At 36.2% G+C, this 19,178-nt stretch overlaps 1 protein-coding gene across 4 annotated transcripts in view; it reads left to right on the forward strand.

Moving 5' to 3' along the window:
* Positions 1-19,178, forward strand: part of TLK2 (tousled like kinase 2) — a 188,758-nt gene that overhangs the window by 66,550 nt on the left and 103,030 nt on the right. For all 4 annotated transcript variants that reach the window (XM_069076230.1, XM_069076229.1, XM_069076232.1 and 1 more), the window contains exons 3-6: positions 11,108-11,179; positions 12,561-12,630; positions 13,869-13,912; positions 14,689-14,784. In XM_069076230.1, coding sequence (XP_068932331.1) covers positions 11,108-11,179; positions 12,561-12,630; positions 13,869-13,912; positions 14,689-14,784 — 282 coding nt within the window. The remainder of the gene's footprint in view (positions 1-11,107; positions 11,180-12,560; positions 12,631-13,868; positions 13,913-14,688; positions 14,785-19,178) is intronic.

A 19,178-nucleotide genomic window follows, 5' to 3' on the forward strand; every position in this document is an offset into this window, starting at 1 on the left:
TGGCCCATAATGGTTCACACTCCTAAGATTAATAATCTCTTCCATTTGGAATTATTAAAGATAAATATTTTGGCTTTTTTGGAGGGAAGTTGTAGCTAAGTGCCTTGCCCAAAGTCATAAGGCTAGTAAGTGGGTCAAGTGTCTGATGCCACATTTGAACTCAGGTTCTCCTGATTTCAGGGTGAGTGCTCTAATTACTCTGCCACCTACCTGCTCCAAAGATAAATATGTTTCATTTAATAAAAGAATTTTTTCTCCTTTGCACCTTTCCTCCTATACATTTGTAAAAAATCCCAAACTCTCAACAATAATTTGCACAGTTGAGTGAAGCAATTTCTTAAATTCACTCTGTCCAAAAATATGTCATATTTAGCACCTTAAATCCACCACCTCCCTTTCATGAGGGGAGTAGGATGTTTCATCATTGTTCCTCAAGAATAGTGGTTGGACATTGAAAAATTCAGTTATTTATCTTTACATTGTTGTGTTATTGTGTAAATTCTCTTCATTTCTTTTTATCAATTTATGCAAATCTTTTTTCAGATTTCTCTGCAATCTTGCCTTTCATAATTTCATATGGTGCTCTACCATTCCATTATATTCATATAGCACAGTTTGTTTAGCTCTCCCCCAAATAACTCAATACTACATTAACCTGCTTGTTTTCCTTCAGTCTCTTCAACATTTATCATTTTCCTTTTTTGTAATTTTTGTTTATATAATGGGTTTAACTGGACTCTTAGTTAACTTTAATTTACATTAGTCTATATATTAGTGATCTGACACATTTTTAAATATGACTTTTTGATAGTTTGGCTATGTATTTTTTAAAAAATTTTTTGTGGGGGTTAAACTGACTGAATATTTTTTTCATTTTTCAAATGCTTTATTAACTTCTGATTTACATCATTAATTTCTGCCAGATTTTGAATTACAAATTTTCTCCCCGTTTTTCCCCTACCCACCACCCCAGAAAAGCAGTCCCATAGGATATCCCCTCCTCCAATCTGCTCTTTCCCATATCTTCTCCCATACCCCCTTTGACTTTTCTAGTAGTGCATGGTGGATCTCTATGCCCCAGTGCCTGTATATCTTCATTCCCAATTACATGTAAGATAGTGTTAATAATACCGTGTTTCCCCGATAATAAGACGCTGTCTTATTAATTTTTTTTGGAAAGAAAAACACCAGAGGGCTTATTTTCAGGGGAGGGCTTATGTTGTCCTGCCTCAGCTCTCCTCCGCGGCACTGCTCTCAAAGGCGCCAGCAAGCAAATCACTGGGGAAGAACAGGATGACGCGCTCACTGCTGCAGCTCTGATTGGATGCAGCTCAGAGCGCTTCACCGGGGGGGTGGGGGGACAGTGCATACAGAGGGTACCGTAATGTAGCGTTTAGTGCAGGGGATCACCTTCACTACAGTAGCAATCTCAATAGGGCTTATTTTGGGGGGAGGGCTTATTTTAGAGGAATCTTACACAGTAAGGGGGGGCTTATTTTCGGGATAGGTTTTATTATCGGGGAAACACGGGTAGTATATATGTATATATAATTTTAAACATTTGATTCTAAAACTTTGAAATCCAGATTCATTCCCTTCCTTGTCACCCACCCTTATTGGGAAGATAAGCAGTTCAGTATAGATTATACATGTGTAGCTAATGCAAAACATTAACATAGTAGATAGATTGTAAAAGACTGACTATATTTCCCTCCCTCCTATCCCACCACCCACTTGTTCTATTCTCTCCTTTAATCCTCTCCCTTTTCAAAAGTGAGTGCTTTCAACTTTCCTCCCCTTCCATCATCCCTCCTCTAATCCCTTTTCCCCTACTCTCCCGTAGGGTGAGATACCCTATTTAGTGTGTATGTCATTCCTTTCCAGAGCCAAATTCAGTGAGAATAAGGTTGACCCATTCCCTTTTGCCTTCCTGTTCTTCCCCTCCATTGTAACCCTTTTCCCTTGGCTCTTCTTTATGAGATAGTTTACCCCGTTCTTTCTCTCTCCATCTCCTCTCATTATATTCCTCTCTCATCTCTTAATTTTCCTTTTTAAGTATCATCCCTTCCTATTAAATTGGTCCTGTGCCCTCTATCTATGTATACCTGTAAACATATATACACACATTCACACATATATTCATACGCCCTTATACCCTCCGATATAGCCATATATATATTTCTATTCCCTTCACCTCTTTTCATAATGAGAAAAGCTTCATCAATTACAATTATCGTTTTTCCATGTAGGAATGATAATAGTTCAAATTTGTTCAGTGGGTTCTGATTTCTTTTCCCTGTTTACCTTTTCAAGCTTCTCTTGCTTCTTGTATCTGGATGTATTTTGTATCTAGATCAACTCTGTTTTTTTCATTAAGAATGCTTGAAAATCCTCTATTCCACTGAATGACCATATTTTCCCCTGAAATGTGATACTCGGTTTTTCTGAGTAGGTGATTCTTGGTTTTAATACCAGCTCCTCTGCCCTTCCGGAATATCCTATTCCAGGCCCTTCGATCCCTTATAGTGTAGAAGCTGCCAGATCCTGTGTTATCCTGATTGTGTTTCCACAATATTCAAAATGTTTCTTCCTGACTGCTTGTAATATTCTCTCCTTGATCTGGGAATTCTGGAACCTGGCTATAATATTCCTAGGAGTTTTCTTTTTGGGATCTTTTTCAGGAGGTGATTGGTGGATTCTTTCAACCTCTATTTTGCCTTCTGGTTGTAAAATATCAGGGCAATTTTCCTTGAAAATTTCTTGGAGAATGATTTCTAGGTTCTTTCCCTGATCCTGGCTTTCAGGTAGTCCAATAATTTTTAAATTCTCTCTCCTGGATCTATTTTCCAGGTCAGTGGTTTTTCCCATGAGATATTTCAAATTGCCTTCTATTCTTTCATTTGTTTGGATCTTTTTAACAGCATCTTGATTTCTCTTAAAGTCACTAGCTTCTCTTTGCTCCAGTCTAAATCCGAGGGAAAGATTCAACTCATTGAGCTTTTGAGATTCTTTTTCCATCTGGAAAATTTGGCTTTTTAAGGCATTCTTCTCCTCATTGCCTTTTTGAGCCTTTTTTGTCAGTTGAGTCAGTCTGTTTTTTAAGGTGTGATTTTCCTCAGTCAGGCTGTTGACTCTCATTTCATAGTTTTTTTGCATCGTTCTCATTTTCCCAATTTTTCCTCCACTTCTCTTATCTGCTTCCTAAGGTCCTCTATGGCCTGTAACCAGCTTGTATTTTCCTTTGAAGCTTTTGGTGCAGGAGTTCTGACTTCCCTGTCTTCCTTCTCTTCCATGCTTTGCTCCTTTTTGTCCCCAAGATAGGAGTCCAATGTTGGTGTCTTCTGTTTATTTTTCTTCCTTTGTCTGTTCATGTAGCTCCTCAGTCACTTGATCCCTGGGCTTTTGCCACAGTAGGACTCTGCCACCAGACAGGGGAGCTTTCTTCTCAAATGCTGGGGTTTTCTCAGGTGGTGGTGTTATTAGTTGGGTGCCCTCTCTGAGGCCTCCACATGTTTCGGCAAGGTGGTCACACACCCCAGGACCTCCACCCTAGACTGCAATCCATATCCAGGCAGGTTAAAGCAAGAGTGATTACCCCTCAGACTGGTTGCTTGGTCTCCCTAAACTCTGCATGCCAGGAGCTGAAGTTTCAATGTGGTACAGGTGTGGAGTCTCAGAGGCTTTTTGCCCTTGGGGCTTAAACTGACGTTCTCCCAATTACTGGTCCTAAAGTCCACACTGCAGGGACTTCTGACTTTGTCCTTCATTATCTATGTGTTGATGAATCTGGAAATGGCCACAACTGCTGGTGGTCTGGAGTCTTTCCAGCTTGCCACTGGTCAGCCCCGCTGGGACTAAAACCTTCTGCTCTTGGGGGCATGGTCTGGCTCCCAGGGCGCTGTGCTGGCTGATTCCTGCTGGCTGCCCGGATGTCCTCAGTGGGGGGTTAGCTTCTCTTTGTCATTTTGTGGCTTCTGCAGCTCCTGGGAAAGGTCGAAGCAGGAGCCCCAGGAGGTCCTTCTTCTACTCCGCCATCTTGACTCTGCCCTATAGGTTGGCTATTTAACATGAGTTTTTGATACCTTTGAAAACTTCTTGTTCACCTCTGGGATATTTATTAGTAGTGGAAATCCCGTAATTCTTATAAATTTGAATCTATCTTGATATTTTATAAAAAAAAATAATTTTTTGTTGATAAATTTCTGAATTTAAATTTCACCCTGTATCCCCCTTCCCATTCTGGGGAGCTATACCAAAGAATTTCTTTTAATGTAAAAATAAGAGGAAGAAGTGAATATAAATCTGTGGTCCTCCCACCTCTGCAAAGGAATAGGGGAAACATTCTTTTCTTAGTTTAGGCCATGCTTATTCTTTGTAATTTTAAAAGTGGTTTTATGGTTGTTGTTCTTCCCTTTATAGTATTATAGTTGTGCATAATTTTTACTGTTTTTACTTCACTATTTATGTGATTCTATGTTTTTCTGTATTTGACATTTTCACTGTTTCTTACAGCAGAGTAGTATTCCATTATATTCATATACCACAATTTGTTTAGCCATTCATTTCCCATTGGAGGTGTTTCATTTTCAGTGTCTTTGTTACCATAAAAAGTGCTGTTATAAATATTTTGATGTTATATGGGGCTTTATTTTTCTTTATGACTATTTGGGGATATATGCCTAGTGGTGGAATTTCTGGGTCAAAGAATATGGACATTTTAGTCACTTTATCTGCATAAATCCAAATTGTTTTCTAAAATGGTTGTTGCACTAATTTATAACTCCACCAATAATACTTCAATGTGCTTATCTTTGAACAGTTCTTCCAAGCTTGACTATGTCCATCTTTTCTTATTTTTACCAATTTGGTAGGTATAGATTGAAATCTTAGTGTTGTTTTGATTAGTATTATTTTCACTGTAATTTCGACATTTTTTTTTCACATGGCAGACTTTCACTAGTTTGCATTTTTTCTTTTGAGAACCATTCCGTTATACTTAGTTACTTAACTATTGGGGTATGGCTTTTGGTATTATATATTTCTGTTGTCATCTACAATGTGTCTTCGATGATCACCTTTTATCTGAGAAATTAAGTGTTTTCCCAATTATTTCACCACTTTCCTTTTTATCCTAGATGTTTTAATTTTGTTTCTATAGAAGTTGTTTCAAATCACCAGAATTTTCTGTTTTATCCTTTTTTAATTGCCTCTGTGTCTTGTTTTATCAAGAAATACATCTGCCCATAGATTTGCAAGGTATATGTTATCTGCTTCTCTTCTAATTTTTTATTAGTGTATGATCTGTAATATCTAGGTAGAATGTCCACTTTGGATTTATCATGAATTATGGCTAAACCTCAGCCTGATTTCTGCTAAATTGCTTTCCAGGTTTTCCTGAAGTTTAAAAAAAAAATCTTAAGCGATTTATGCTTTCTGCTAACAGAATATTATATTGGGGGATTTATCTAACAATGAATTGTTATTTTTGATTCCACTCTGTTTAGTCTGTTTAATTGATATGTTTCTTTCTTAACCAATTTCAAATGAATACTGCTCTGTCATATGGTTTGAGGTGTGGAAATACTATTTTCTCTTTCTTCTAGTCATTTAGTTAGTCAATCAGTGAATTAGTAAACATTGACTTCCACACCTACTATATAACAGGCACTGTGCTAAAGCACTGGTGATACAAAGGAAGGTAAAAGACAGCCTCTGCTGATTTTACTTTTTTTCATTATTTTCCTTGACAATCTAGATCTTTCTTTCTTCAAATGAATTATTATGTTAATGAGTTCTGTGAAGTGTTCCTTTGTTATTTTGGCTGATATAGAATTCAAAATATAAATTCACTTTTGAGGTATTGTTATTAATATATTGGTGTGGCCTAGCCATGAGTGCTGAATATTTCTTCACCTATTTAAGTTCTTTATTTCTTTCTGGAATAGTTTGTAATTGGATTTATGTTGTTCAAGTATTTAATAAGCTTTGGTAAACTGACTCCCAAATAGTTTATGTATTTTGCGTTTATTTGAAATAAGATTTCCTTTTCCCTTTTTGCCTGTTTTTTAATGCCATTTTGTTTTTACATAAGAAACTGTTTCTGATAGTTTATTTGCTTATTCACTAGGATTTCCTAAGTAAACTAATTTAGACAGTTAATAACCTTCAGCAAAGTTGCAGGCTACAAAATTGTCTTTTTACTTTTTTTCATTTTGACAACTCTGAGGAAAGATATGTAACTAAATATGACATTCAACTTGCAACAAACTTAATGTTTGACTGGGAGGGTATTGATTCACTTGTGTCACAATTTAAACCTCAAAAAGAAAAAAAAACTATATTAAATTACAAGGGAACTTGGTAATGATCTATTTCTTTTTTGTGTTAATCATTCAATTTTTATGTTTCATTTTATTTTTCAATAAGTAGCACTTTTTGAAGTGCTCTTTTGAAAGAAAAAAAAGAAAAGCACTTGTAATAGGTATGCATACTTAAGCAATGCAGTTCCCATACTGACCATGTCCAAAGATGTATGTCTCATTCTTCCTCTTGTTAATCTGTCACCTTTTTGTCAGGAGGTGAGTAACATAGATCATCGTCACTATTCTGGCATAATATTTCATCATCATGATCAGATTTTAAGTGTTTTGAAGTCGTTTGTCTTTTATATCATTTCTTAAGTCCATCTATTCCAGACCATACCAAAAGGAATTCATATTGTGAAATTCCTGATAAATGATTACCTCACTTCTGCTTGAAGTCCTCTGTTAAGGGATCATCCTCTTCATTCTGGTTGCATGCTTATTTAGTTATCCTTGCTAATTAAAAATAATAGAGTTTCAGGCCTTTACGTCTACTGCTTCATCCTACTCTAATCTTTTTTTAAAAATGGAAGTGAGTACCCATTGACTGAGCTATACTACTATTAGGCATATATCTCAGGTCAAAAAGGTAGCAAAGAAATTCTTTGTTAAGAAATGTTTATGATAATTTTTTTAATGGTAGCCCAAACTTGGAAACTAAGGTGATGTCCTATTATCCTGACTAAATCATAATTGTGTGAATGTGTAAAGGATTATTGTGCCTTAAGAAACAACCAAATAGGGGCAGCCAGGTAGCACAGTGAGTAAGATCACCGGCCCCAGAGTCAGGATGACCTGGGATCGAATCTGGCCTCAGATACTTAGCACCACACCCAGAAATAACTGGCCATATAACCTTGAGTAAGTTACTTAACTCCAATTGATTTCTTTAAAAAAAAAAAAAAGAACCAAATAAAGTGTTTCAGAGGAAACTAGGAAGATGTTTCTGTGAGAGGAAAATGGGAAGGACGTCTCTGAAGTGTATCAAAGTGAAGTGATCAAAAAGAGGGAAATGATTTATTCATTCAGAATAATATTTAAAAAAAGAATATTGGAAAATTTTAAACTATTAATCTATTCACTGATAAAACACAAGTTCACACCACTTACCTCCTGCCAGAGAGGTAATGAAGAGACAGATTTTTTTTTCTGCCATGGTCAATGTGGGAATTTGTTTTGCTGGACTATGTATGTTTATGATGAAGTTTTGATTTTTTCACTTTTCTTTTTTGTGATTTTGGTTTGTTTAATTGCAAGGGAGACAGTGGGAGGTCTTAGATTATATAAAAGTGTATGTAAAGTTATTTACAAAAATAAAATGAGGGTATCAGGATTTATTTTGTTTTAAAGTCATTACTATGGGAATGATCATTTTTTATGATAATTTTAAATGTAATTAAAGTACGGTGAGGTTCTTTGGTAAATAATATCTTTGAGCTACTATTTACAAGATCTTGATTTTAGGCTTTCAAAATGAGTTGCTTAAGTTAGGTTTAATTTTTGTGAGTAGCAGGATTGTTCTTTCCTCAAGAAAGTTTTTATTTCATTATTGTTATTGCTGTCAAAAATCAGTTTTTCCTTCCCTCATATTTTTAGTCAATGAAATTGACTTCAGGTTTAGACTTCAGGTTGCTGTAAGTCAGTTGAAATTAATATGGGGGAGGAAAATGACCCATCCCATCTTTCCCTGCATTTCGTAATAGCTTCTGAAGTTTGGCAAAGTAAGTCAGATAGAAACTTCCTTTCAGGTTGAGATAACTATAAGTATTTTAATGTAGCACTTGAAGAATAATATAAAAAAACACGTTTTAGGTGACAACTTTAAGTGTATTATCTATTTATGAAGATGGGTCCAAATTGAAGTGTTGGAATGGTTTCAGACAGAAGTGGTGGAATTAGTAATATTTTCTTGAATGAACTGGATCTCATTCATCCCTAGGGGACCTTCATTTTTTTTTCCTTTTCGTTTTTAGTATTATAAATGGATGACTTTTTGGAAGTTTTTTTTTTTAATATGACACTTTTTTGCAGGGGGGGGAGGCAAAGCAATTGGGGTTAAGTGACTTGCCCAAGGTCACACGGCTAGTAAGTTGTAGCAGCAAGCACTCCAAGCGTCCCCAGGATGGCTGCCAACACAGGTTCTTAGATCTGCTTTGTTAAAGGAAAGCAACTCAAAATGGGTTAACAAGCTTACTTTAATCAGTCAAAAATATATCGTTTACCTAGTTCAGGGGAAAAAGGTCAGCACCCCAAACTTCGCAGTATACAGACAAAATTATCAAGACAGAGAAACAGATCAAGTAGACAGGTTTCTAAACTGTCCAACCATTACATCCATACCAAATCAACATCTGGGTTTTTCAAAGCCGGGGGGCTCTCAACAACAGCTTCCCAGAGTCTCATCTGATCAAATCACACAACACTTCTCAAAGTGAGCCCCAAAACGAAGCCTCAAATCAGGATTTATATAGCCTTCTCCTGGCTCAGAGAATATAACAACCTTCTGGACCCACTGGCCAATCAAAAAGTATCTACTGAAAAACAAGCCTCCCACCCCAGGCTCCAGGTGCACTTTAGCCTAGGGGGAGGGAAGATCTTTAAATTTGCATTTCCATTACATATGTGTGTGAAGTACCTGAAGCTGAGTTTGAACTCAGGTTCTACTGACTTCAGGGCCAGTGCTGTATTCACTGTGCCACCTAGCTGCCCCAATGCATTGAAATAAGCATTTCCCATAGTGCCCCAGAATAGTTACTGGCCCCATGTGTTGCATGTGGGTGTAATGCCAAGCAAAGGAAACTTCCCAAGGTTCAAAATACCAGCATAGGTGCTCTCCATTTTATTCAGTGAAAAATTAAGAACAGAGAAAATCAAAACATAACATCATTCAAAATACAGCATTTACCAAGTGTAATTCAATCAAGTACTACTCCACCCCTGGACATTATAATTCATTTAGTCAATCCCAAAGACCCTCTTCTAAGTATTACTCCACCCCTAGGCTGTACATTTATTTAGTCAACCACAAAGCCCCTCTTCTCAAATGGAGATTAGTTTCCAATCATAAGTAAAGTACATTCATTTGTTCAATCACAGAGCACAAAAAAGTCAAAAGTTCCCCACCCTTGGATCACAATTGAATCTACCCCAGAGTTACAACTAGCTTAAGCACAGCATTTAATACCCAAAGAGAGGGCTTTTCTTTATCTTGATCCTAGGCAAGTTCTCAGCAATCTTTGTTCCTGGGGAGACAAAGCTTAGCAAGGCCACAAGATACATTGCCAGTGTCTTCATTAATTCATTCTCTGTCTGCAGAACAGTCCTAGGACCCCTGAAAACATTAGCAAAACCCTCTTCCAGGATTTCTGTAAACATACAACAAGAAAATCCTTCTTCAGGGCTTCTGAACCAACAGCCAGGTTCCAGGACCTCTGCAACAACAGCACTGTCCTTCACCAGTGGGCACAATTCACTCTCTGTCTGCAGAACAGTCTCAGGAGCTCTGAACCAACAGCAAGGTTCCAGAACCTCTGCAGCAACAGGACTGTCTTTCACCAGTGAATAAATCTGGCAAAACAACATCAAAGCAGACAGACAAAGTACCAGCATAAGAGCCATGTCTCCTCATTCCTTGGCAGCTCTCAAAAGTCTTGGGCAATTCAAACTGGCCCTCAGCAATCCTCTCCGTCTCTCTCTGCCTCTAAGATGCTGCTTCCAAAAAGTTCTTCTGCCTCTCTCTTCTCTTGTGTCTCTCTAAATTTATGTCACCAACTCCTCCCAGTTCAGCACTCTCTTTTCATATCAACAAGTCCATCCCACAAGTGGGATTCACAAGCACTGGGTTTTAACACAATCAATCCAAAAACCAAGCCAATACAGGGAGATCTTTAAATTCCATTACTATTACAGTGGGAAAGCCTGTTGAACTCATCTTTTTTTCTTTTTATTACGAATTTAGTAAACACAAACATGTGAACATGCAGTGAACAGAAAAGCGGATTGTATGTGAGACTCACTGTTTTATGTACAGTTTATTTTTTCAAAAGCATATTTAACATGATAGTATCAAGAGTGCCCCTTATTTGCATTTACCTCTCCAAACCTTTTGCTCTCTTCTGTTTATTTTTTATTTTTGGAGGGGGGAAGGCAAGGCAGTTAGGGTTAAGTGACTTGCCCAAGGTCACACAGCTAGTAAGCATGTCAAGTGTCTGAGGCCGCATTTGAACTTAGGTTCTCCTGCGTCCAGGGCTGGTGCTCTATTTACTGTGCCACCTAGCTGCCCCTGTTAATTTTTTTAAATTGTTTCCTTGATGCTTTTTTTTTTTTTGCATCAGTCTCTTTACCTACTGACTCTTTTACCTCTAATGCCATCACTTCCTTGTACCAAATAAGTATGGTCAAGCAAAATAAACCAACTCACTTGCAGTGTGTAAAAATGTCTGCTATGTTCATTTTCTTGAACCTGCAAGAAGTTTCTCCCAAAGAAGTTTCTTCAAAGCATTGTTACATAGATGAATATAACTGTTACACTGGTAATTATTTACAGAAAGAAAAACATTCTATTCTGTTAAAAAATATTTTTCTAGAAAGCAGTTAATATGATGGGAAATTAGAATGCTTCCTAGCTAATTAATTGTTGAAAAGCCTTTAAAATAGACTTGTTTGATTTTATTGAGATGCCAAATAAGCAAGTTTTTCTGTGTAATTTTATGTTGCAGTTTGCATTTATTTCTTTTTCTTTCTAGGGTCCACTTAATAGTGAGTCTTCCAACCAGAGTTTATGCAGTGTGGGGTCTTTGAGTGACAAAGAATTAGAGGTAAGTAGACAAGCCTAAGACTGTCATACGTGAAATGGGATTAAAAGTTATCTGGTTATTTTCCACTGTTACTATGTATATTTTTCTGGTATTTGTAGTGTTGCAGTATTCATTGCTCTTAAGGAAGAGCTGCATTCCATAGTTAAAACAGAGTAGTAACCCACTTGAACTTAGACCCACTTGAACACATTGAATAGCCCCAGTGAGTGTAATCATGACTTGGGTAGGCCTTTATAGATATGTACAGCTTGCTTGATTTTTTTTAATGACATTTTGAAGGTAACGTTTACTTGTCACTTAAAGATTTTTAATGTCAGGTTTCTTATAAAAAAGCACATGATTTGGCAGAAGGATGTAGGAGTAAATTTTGAATTTTTATCAAATCTAAGAATTTAGAACTTCATTGATTATCTAGATCCATTCATTTGTTAATACAGTGTAGGCTTCTCCTTTTAAAAAAGCTTTAAAAATGGTATTTAATGATCTCTTAAATCTCAGTTTGGAGAGAAAACCAATAATTTAGAGAAATTCTTTTTTTATTTGTTTGCTAGTTCCTTCTCCTCCTTTTAAAAGAACAACAACAAATATTACGGTATTTGATCCTCCCAGCAACCCTGTGAAGCAGCTGATATTATTATCCTAATTTAACAGTTGAAGAAAACAAGACAAACACAGATTAAGTGATTTGCCCAGCATCACATTGCTTAGCAAGAACACTTACTATTACTGAATACTTATTTGATCCTAGGTCTTCCCAGCTGCAGACTTAGCAATCTAGCTGCCTTTAAGAAAGTAGAGAAACTGCTTTAAAAAGCAAACTAAGGGCCACTAAAATGGTGAATGTATTTCTTTTTGTTCTTTATCTGTGAAATACATGGAATTGCTAAAAGTAGTAAATAAGATGCTTATTATTTGATTTTATAAATGGTGTTGATGTTTAGGCTTCCAGACACATAGGTAGCTTTAGGTTCTATTCTTAGTACTATATCAGACTCCTTTTCCCTTATATAGAAACTTCTAAAAGAACTTTTTTTTCATAAATTTGAATTATAGCTGCTATAATTTAGAAGGATTAGAAGATTCTGCTTTGTTAGCTTCCTGAAACGTCATGAACAGTAAACGTTCGAGAGACAGTTATTTCTTTCTGTGAAAAAAAAATATGCCCTCATGTTATTGTGAATTTTAAAGTAGGCATAGTAAGTTAAAGGCTACTTAAACTTTTCTTGTTAAGCTCTTTCTCTTAGAACAGGAAACAAAAACTCATTTAGGGTTTGACCATGCCAGTAGAGAATTATATCTCCTAGTGTATTTGGTATTTTCCTCTGTCCTTTTCATGTGCATAAGTACCAAAATGCTAATTGTCATATTTGGTATAAAACAGACCCCTGAGAAAAAACAAAATGACCAGCGGAACCGGAAAAGGAAAGCAGAACCATATGAAACTAGCCAAGGTAATAATAACACTCTACTCCTAATAATGATAATAATAATAACCAGTTTTCTTTTGTACCTACACAGGATTTTCTCACTGTGGGTAATTGGTTTGTATATAGAGATTCCTAACCAAGGAGAACCTATTGTGTACCTCGAGGGAACGTTAGGCAGCTTATTATCAACTTGGCATTTGATATACACCTGACTAAACAGTGTTGTTCTTCAGGGATGCTTGTTTTCCCTATTATAAGGAAACATAGACCTTTCACCACAGTTTTTCCCTGAGACTGAACATAACGTTATGTAGAAAAGACTTGTTGGAATGTTAAATGACTGTTTCATTATACTCGCTGACTTGTTTATAATAGGTCTTTGGAAATTCATCAAAATGCTGGGGGTCTTCCTAGCTACTATTCTTCTTTGAAAATCATTGTTTGGTTGAATATTGGAACCTATTTGAATAACCCTCTAGGAAGATAGCTATAATGGCAAATGTCTTTAAGCAACTGATGAAATAATAAATGGTTTTATTGCTTTTGCAGTTTTAAGAAATGATGGCTATAGTAGTCTTTTTGCAGTTTTTGCCAGAATCTAATTCATTATGAATCTTGGAGGAACAGATAATCTTTAAATATAAGGATATATCAGTTCTTTGTTTTTGTTTTTTGTTTTTTGGAGGGCAGTTGGGGTTAAGTAACTTGCCCAAGGTTACATGGCTAATTTTTTTGTGTGGGTATTAAGTGTCTGAGGCCGGAACCGAACTTGGATCTTCCTGACTCTGGGGCCAGCGCTTTACTCACTGCGCTACCTAGCTGCCCCGGATATATCAATTCTTAGATAAACCCTAGAAAACACATCTGATCAGTCTGATAACTTTGTTTTGAATTATTCTGTCTTGAATAGTACTTACTTATAGGGAGGGAAATGATTATAGGTGAGGTAGAGTTGAATACGTAATTAAAAAACCCCAAAACCTTTAATTGTCCAAGGCCCAAAGGAAAGCAAGCTATCAGAATTTCTTCCTTCCCTTTATTCAGCCTGTCTTTCTAAATAGAGAAAAATTTTTATTCTATTTTATGGATTTAGTATTTGATTCAATTGGTCATTGTAGTCATGGTAACATTAGGGAAAAAACTTAAACTTTTGGGGCTACCAGTAGCAATATGTGTAGAGGCTACTCAGTGCATAAGAAGAGTTTTTTCAAGATGGTAATTATCATTTTTAAAAATCTGACATATTTTGTTTTAATTTTCAGGGAAAGGCACTCCTAGGGGACATAAAATTAGTGATTACTTTGAGGTAAGTAACTTGTTGAAAAATTCCTGGGGAAAATTTCTTACCTAAATTCCTCTGAACTTTATGATCTAACTCTATAGAAAACACTTAGTTCCTTTCCCAGAATCAATATTTCTGGTTGTTAAGCTAAGGAGTTTGAGAATTTGGCAGACCTACATATATCTTTTTAGACATTATCACCGCAGAAATTAGTGTCCATCAAAAATTCAAACCTCTGTATTCAGTATGGTTGTCCAACACATGTTAGAGCCCAAATGAGGGTCTCTCTCTATCGAGTGGTCTTCTGTTAATAGGTTTTTTGTAAAGGACTGAATTTGGGTGAGATTATCAGTGTACTTATAAGTCAGTGGAGTACATAGTGAGTTTATAGTAACTAGTGGTTAGTGAAGCTGATTGGTTGTTATTATTTCCACTAAACTGTATAACTTATGGTATATTTTTCATATAAAAAGAGAATTTATTTAGAATTGTTTTTATCTTTAGCTTCTTAACCATTTTATCTGTTTACTTTAGCTCACATCAAAACTCCACATGAAAGCGTGTTGTGTTGTTATTATTATTATTATTATTTTTTTTTACAATATAACATTCTCTCTCTGGGAAGAAGCTGATTGCCTGGGTCAAGGAGATAGGGTTTTTTTGGGGGGAGGGAGGCGACCCGTGAAATAGTGAAATGTCAAAAGCTCTGGGGTTTGTTTTGTGGCCTTGCTCTTCCCTGCTTTCCCTATCTGAATTATAGCATTGTTGTGAATTATTTATATCCATTTTTCTCTGAACAGTTTGCTGGGGGAACTGGACCAGGGACCAGCCCTGGTAGAAGTGTTCCACCTGTTGCACGATCCTCACCACAACATTCCTTATCTAATCCCTTACCAGTAAGTATTCACCTAAAGATTAAAAAAAAGAAAATCTTTCTTAGATTCTAGCATTCTTTCCCTTGGATTAATTATGGATGGAAACTGAGGAGGAAGGGTAAATGGGAGGGGGTGTGTGGAGGTCATAGTTTAAAGTACCATGAGACTCTTAGTTGTATTTGATGAATCTAATTTTCATATATGATAGGCTGGTGTGGTGGTGGGGGGTGGTGGTGGTGAATGGGCTTCAACATTTGCAAATTGATTGTGAATGTAGCAACACTAAACTCCATCATAGAAAATGATTATTAATCCAAGTAGTAAAAATTAGTATCTTTGCAAAGCTTTGATGTTTATAGTATATTTTCTGATTTTAATCAACATGAGACAACTTAATTGTCCTTGACATATTCTGGGCTATGATAATTTATCAATTTAATTACTTGCTAAATCTTGTCAATTCTAGCTTTATAACATCTCTCAAATCCATTCTCTTTTCTCTAGTCACATGTCCACTCCCCTAATTCAGGACTTCATTCCTTCTTGTCTAGGCTACTGTAGTAGTTTCCTAATTGGTTTCCCTGCCTCAAGGCTCTTCTTCTCTTTCTAATCTATCTTCCATACTTTGCCAAAAAGATAGTCATAAAGCACTGGGGTGACTATGTCATTTGTCTCTTGAGAGAGCTCCAGTGGCTCCCCATCATTTCTAGGATATGATATAAACTCCCATGTTTGATTTTCAAGAAGCTCTTAACAAAGTGGTTCTAGCTTCTCTTTCCAGATTTTGCATGTTAGTCTTCATTCACTGTGGTCCAGCCAAACTACTGAGCTGCTTTTCATTGCATGCTGCATAACATTTCAAGTCTCCATGTCTTTGCATGGGTTGACCTTCATGTCTGAACATGCCGTTTCTCACCTCTACATTTTAGAATCCCTAGTTTTCTTCATCATATATTTACTTTATATTCGTTTGCATATGCTATTTGTTCTTTTTATCAATAGAATGTAAGCTTATTGAGGGCAGGAACTATTTTTGTCTTTTTATCCCTAATCCCTATCATAGTACTTGGTAGGTAGTAGGTGCTTAAAATGACTGATAGTCATTTTAAGCAATTGATACTTCTTTCCTAAGAAGTTTAGTTTTGATATTCTGGTCCTCCTTTGCATCTGTGACATTTTTCTTAAGATATTGGAGAGAAATTGGACTAATCATACTTAATTCCTTTAAATTGTTAATTTTGTTGTTGCTTTTGGTTCTAGATCTGTGAAGGGGGGTGGGAGGGAGAATGGAATTCTCAGTGGGGAAATTCTTCTACCAATGAAAATCCATAACTGTTCTTTAACTTTGTCATGTTAAAGAGTTATCAGGGACTCGAATTTCATTGTCCCTGCTTTGTAGACTGACCTTTATTATACTTACACTCCTTTGTATTAATAGGACTACAAATTAAAGGAGAAGCTACCAGTCTCAGCAACTGCTAAATAGCTAGCTCTTTAGGAGCTTGAAAGGTTATAGAACTGGGTTAGGGAATCAGGAAACTTGGGTTCTAATTCCCAATCTGGTGCTGATTTTTTGGGGGAGGGGGTAAGGTTAGAATGGGTGATCTTAAGGAAGTTGCTTATTTTTCTTCAGTTTATTTTGTAAATTGAGTAATAGTGTGTCCCTTCACACACAGAACAAATGTATTACTTCTGAAATATAACCTTTCAAAAAGCTGAAAGACAGTTGTTAGTGCCTCCTTTCTTCCTTCCCTGTTCAAGGCTAAACAGCCTAAGTTCTTCCCCTTCCTCTGCCTTTCTCACTAGGAAGTATTAAGTATTAGTAAAAGCAGATATAGCATGCTTTTACTTCTTGGAGAAACTTAAAAACCTGCAGTCTGTTATATTTTTAAGCAACAAGTAGTATGTTATAAATTTTACATTTATAGAGGTACTTACACTTGCTAAACCACTGAGACTTAAGCAAATGAAAAGTTTTAGCCATTATTTTGTAATGGTCTTGACATTAACATTCCTATACTTTAATATGCATAACTGTCTTGGAAATAGTTTTCGTGGTTCAGGCCTACATAATTTTGATATGCTGAATTAGGTAGTGAGACCTCTGTTTCTTTTTATCTCTTTAGTTCTTTATAAACTCCTGAACATAGATTTTAAAAATCTTTAGAGTTAAGAAAGCTAAATGAGATTACAGAATGAGTAGTTTTGGAGAAATATATCCTGTAGGCTTTCTTAGTAGACATGAATGGTTCTCTCATGGATCCCTGTGGTCCCAAAATTCATTCAGAAACTATAAATTAGCAAACACTATCTGTTGACTAATATGACTTGAATTTATGTGAATTTTTCAAATATTTGTAGATTCTTTTGTGACTAAGGAAATACATAATAATAGCTACTGTGTGACAAAATGAATTTGTATTTTATTAATTAACGTATACTAATAGTATAAGTATTGTCCTTTGGAACTTTATGAAACTTTTTAGGATAAAACAAGTTTCTCATGCTCAGAAGTTGGATGTGACAGTGACTAGGTGGCACAGTGAATAGAGCACCGGCCCTGGAGTCAGGAGGACCTGAGTTCAAATGAAGCCTCAGACACTTAACACTTACTAGCCATGTGAACTTGGGCAAGTCACTCAACCCCAGTTGCCCTGTCTTCCCCCCTCCAGAAAAGCAAAAACAGAAGCTGGTTGTGGTGGATAGGGAGTCTTTCTCTGTCACATCAGACTCATCTTTCCCTCAAGACAACTAAACTTGATGTCTGAGAGAGTTCTGTGCCAGTGCTACAGTAAATAATGACTGAAAGGCAGCAGTTCTTTTTATTCATGTACTAACACATGTAGTAACAATTTTAAATGCACATTAGCTCCCCAAAGGGGAACCAAACCTTTGAGTTCCTATTTTTATATAGTCATTAAAGATTAGAGAGCTCCCTTTGTTCCATATGGATAAGGAAGCAAATTTTTAAAAATTCAACAGTATGTATTTTCTAAACTTTTCTTTTTTAATATGAATTTTTGATTCATTGTGTAAAAACAATATGATTCCTAATGCTGTTATAAAACAAGCTTCTTGAAGGTAAGAACAGTAAGTATCATGTTAGTGCCTTGGACCAGGGATTGAGAAACTATGGCTGGCAGGTCACATTTGGATGGGGCATACTTTTTGTACATCACTTGAACTGACAATTTTTCAATACAGTTTTAAACACAATAAAACCTTATTTATAATAGTAAAAACCATTCTTACCTTGGGACTCTAGGGCTCTTCAAAAACTGTTTGATACACTATAAATAAATAAATACTTGATTGAACAGTCTTAGTAATCATTTGTCCTTTGGTATGCAAACCAATATTTATTAAAAATGAAGCCATGTTAGACAGCTTTCCCCACATTATTTTCTAGATTTTGTTCCTACAGAAAGGGTACCTGCAATTGATGAGAGTTCTTCATAGAATTTACTTAGCATTTGGGAGCCAGAGATCCACTGAAGATAAGAAGTGAGAATGTTATGGTTAATGGGTATCACAAAGTATTTTGGAGCCTAACTATAACACTGATCTCATTTTGGGGTCTGCTTGGATAATACTCACTTAATCTTGCTAAATTCCATTTAGATGGATCCAAGATGAATTGCATCCTGTTCTGTAGCAAACACTATTATGGTGAAGTCCTAGTGTACTTAATAGTATTGTCATTCTTTTTCTAAATTAAGTAGAAGTAGCTGAAGAGTGACTATGCTCAATCTTGTTAGTCTTAGGAAAAGTTTCTTAGGTAGCTACTCCTATGTATTTAGTGATTAACTTTGGATTATTCAAATATATGGTGAATTCTCAGGGCCATATTCATAAAGACAATATGGCATAGTTGAATTAACACTGGTTCTCTCTGTCAGGGAGATAGATAAGGGGATTGGATCTGGCGTCATCTCATTAATCATGCAGGCCATCACTTCCTCTGTAGCATTCGGTCTTAGAGAGTTCCCCCCAGTACTGAGAGCTTAAGTGACTTCCCCAGAGTCACATAGCCAGCATGGGTCAGAGGCTGGACTGGAAATTCAGTTTTGAGACTGATTCTCATTCCACTATGGTGGGCTGTCTCTTAGAGAATCTGGTTCAAATCATACCTTTGTCAGTTATTACTGGTGTTATCTTGAGTTTATTCTCATGGAGCCTCAGTTTTCTTTTCTAGTGAAACAGTGGCTGGGACTATAGATAGTCTCTAAGGTATCCCATTGGGATTGACTGAAATGTTTTCTCTGTTTAAATATAAGTAGTAATAATGTGTTATGTTGTTTTTTTTTTAAGCAATGAGGGTTAAGTAACTTGCTCAAGGTTACATGGCCAGGTGTTTCTGGGTGGGTGCTAAGTGTCTGAGCCTGGATTCGATCCCCAGGTCATCCCGACACTGG

The sequence above is a fragment of the Petaurus breviceps genome, unplaced genomic scaffold (assembly GCF_028583685.1).
Source record: "Petaurus breviceps papuanus isolate PSGF00001 unplaced genomic scaffold, PetGlider_PUasm1.0 90925, whole genome shotgun sequence".
NCBI classification, from domain to species: domain Eukaryota; kingdom Metazoa; phylum Chordata; class Mammalia; order Diprotodontia; family Petauridae; genus Petaurus; species Petaurus breviceps.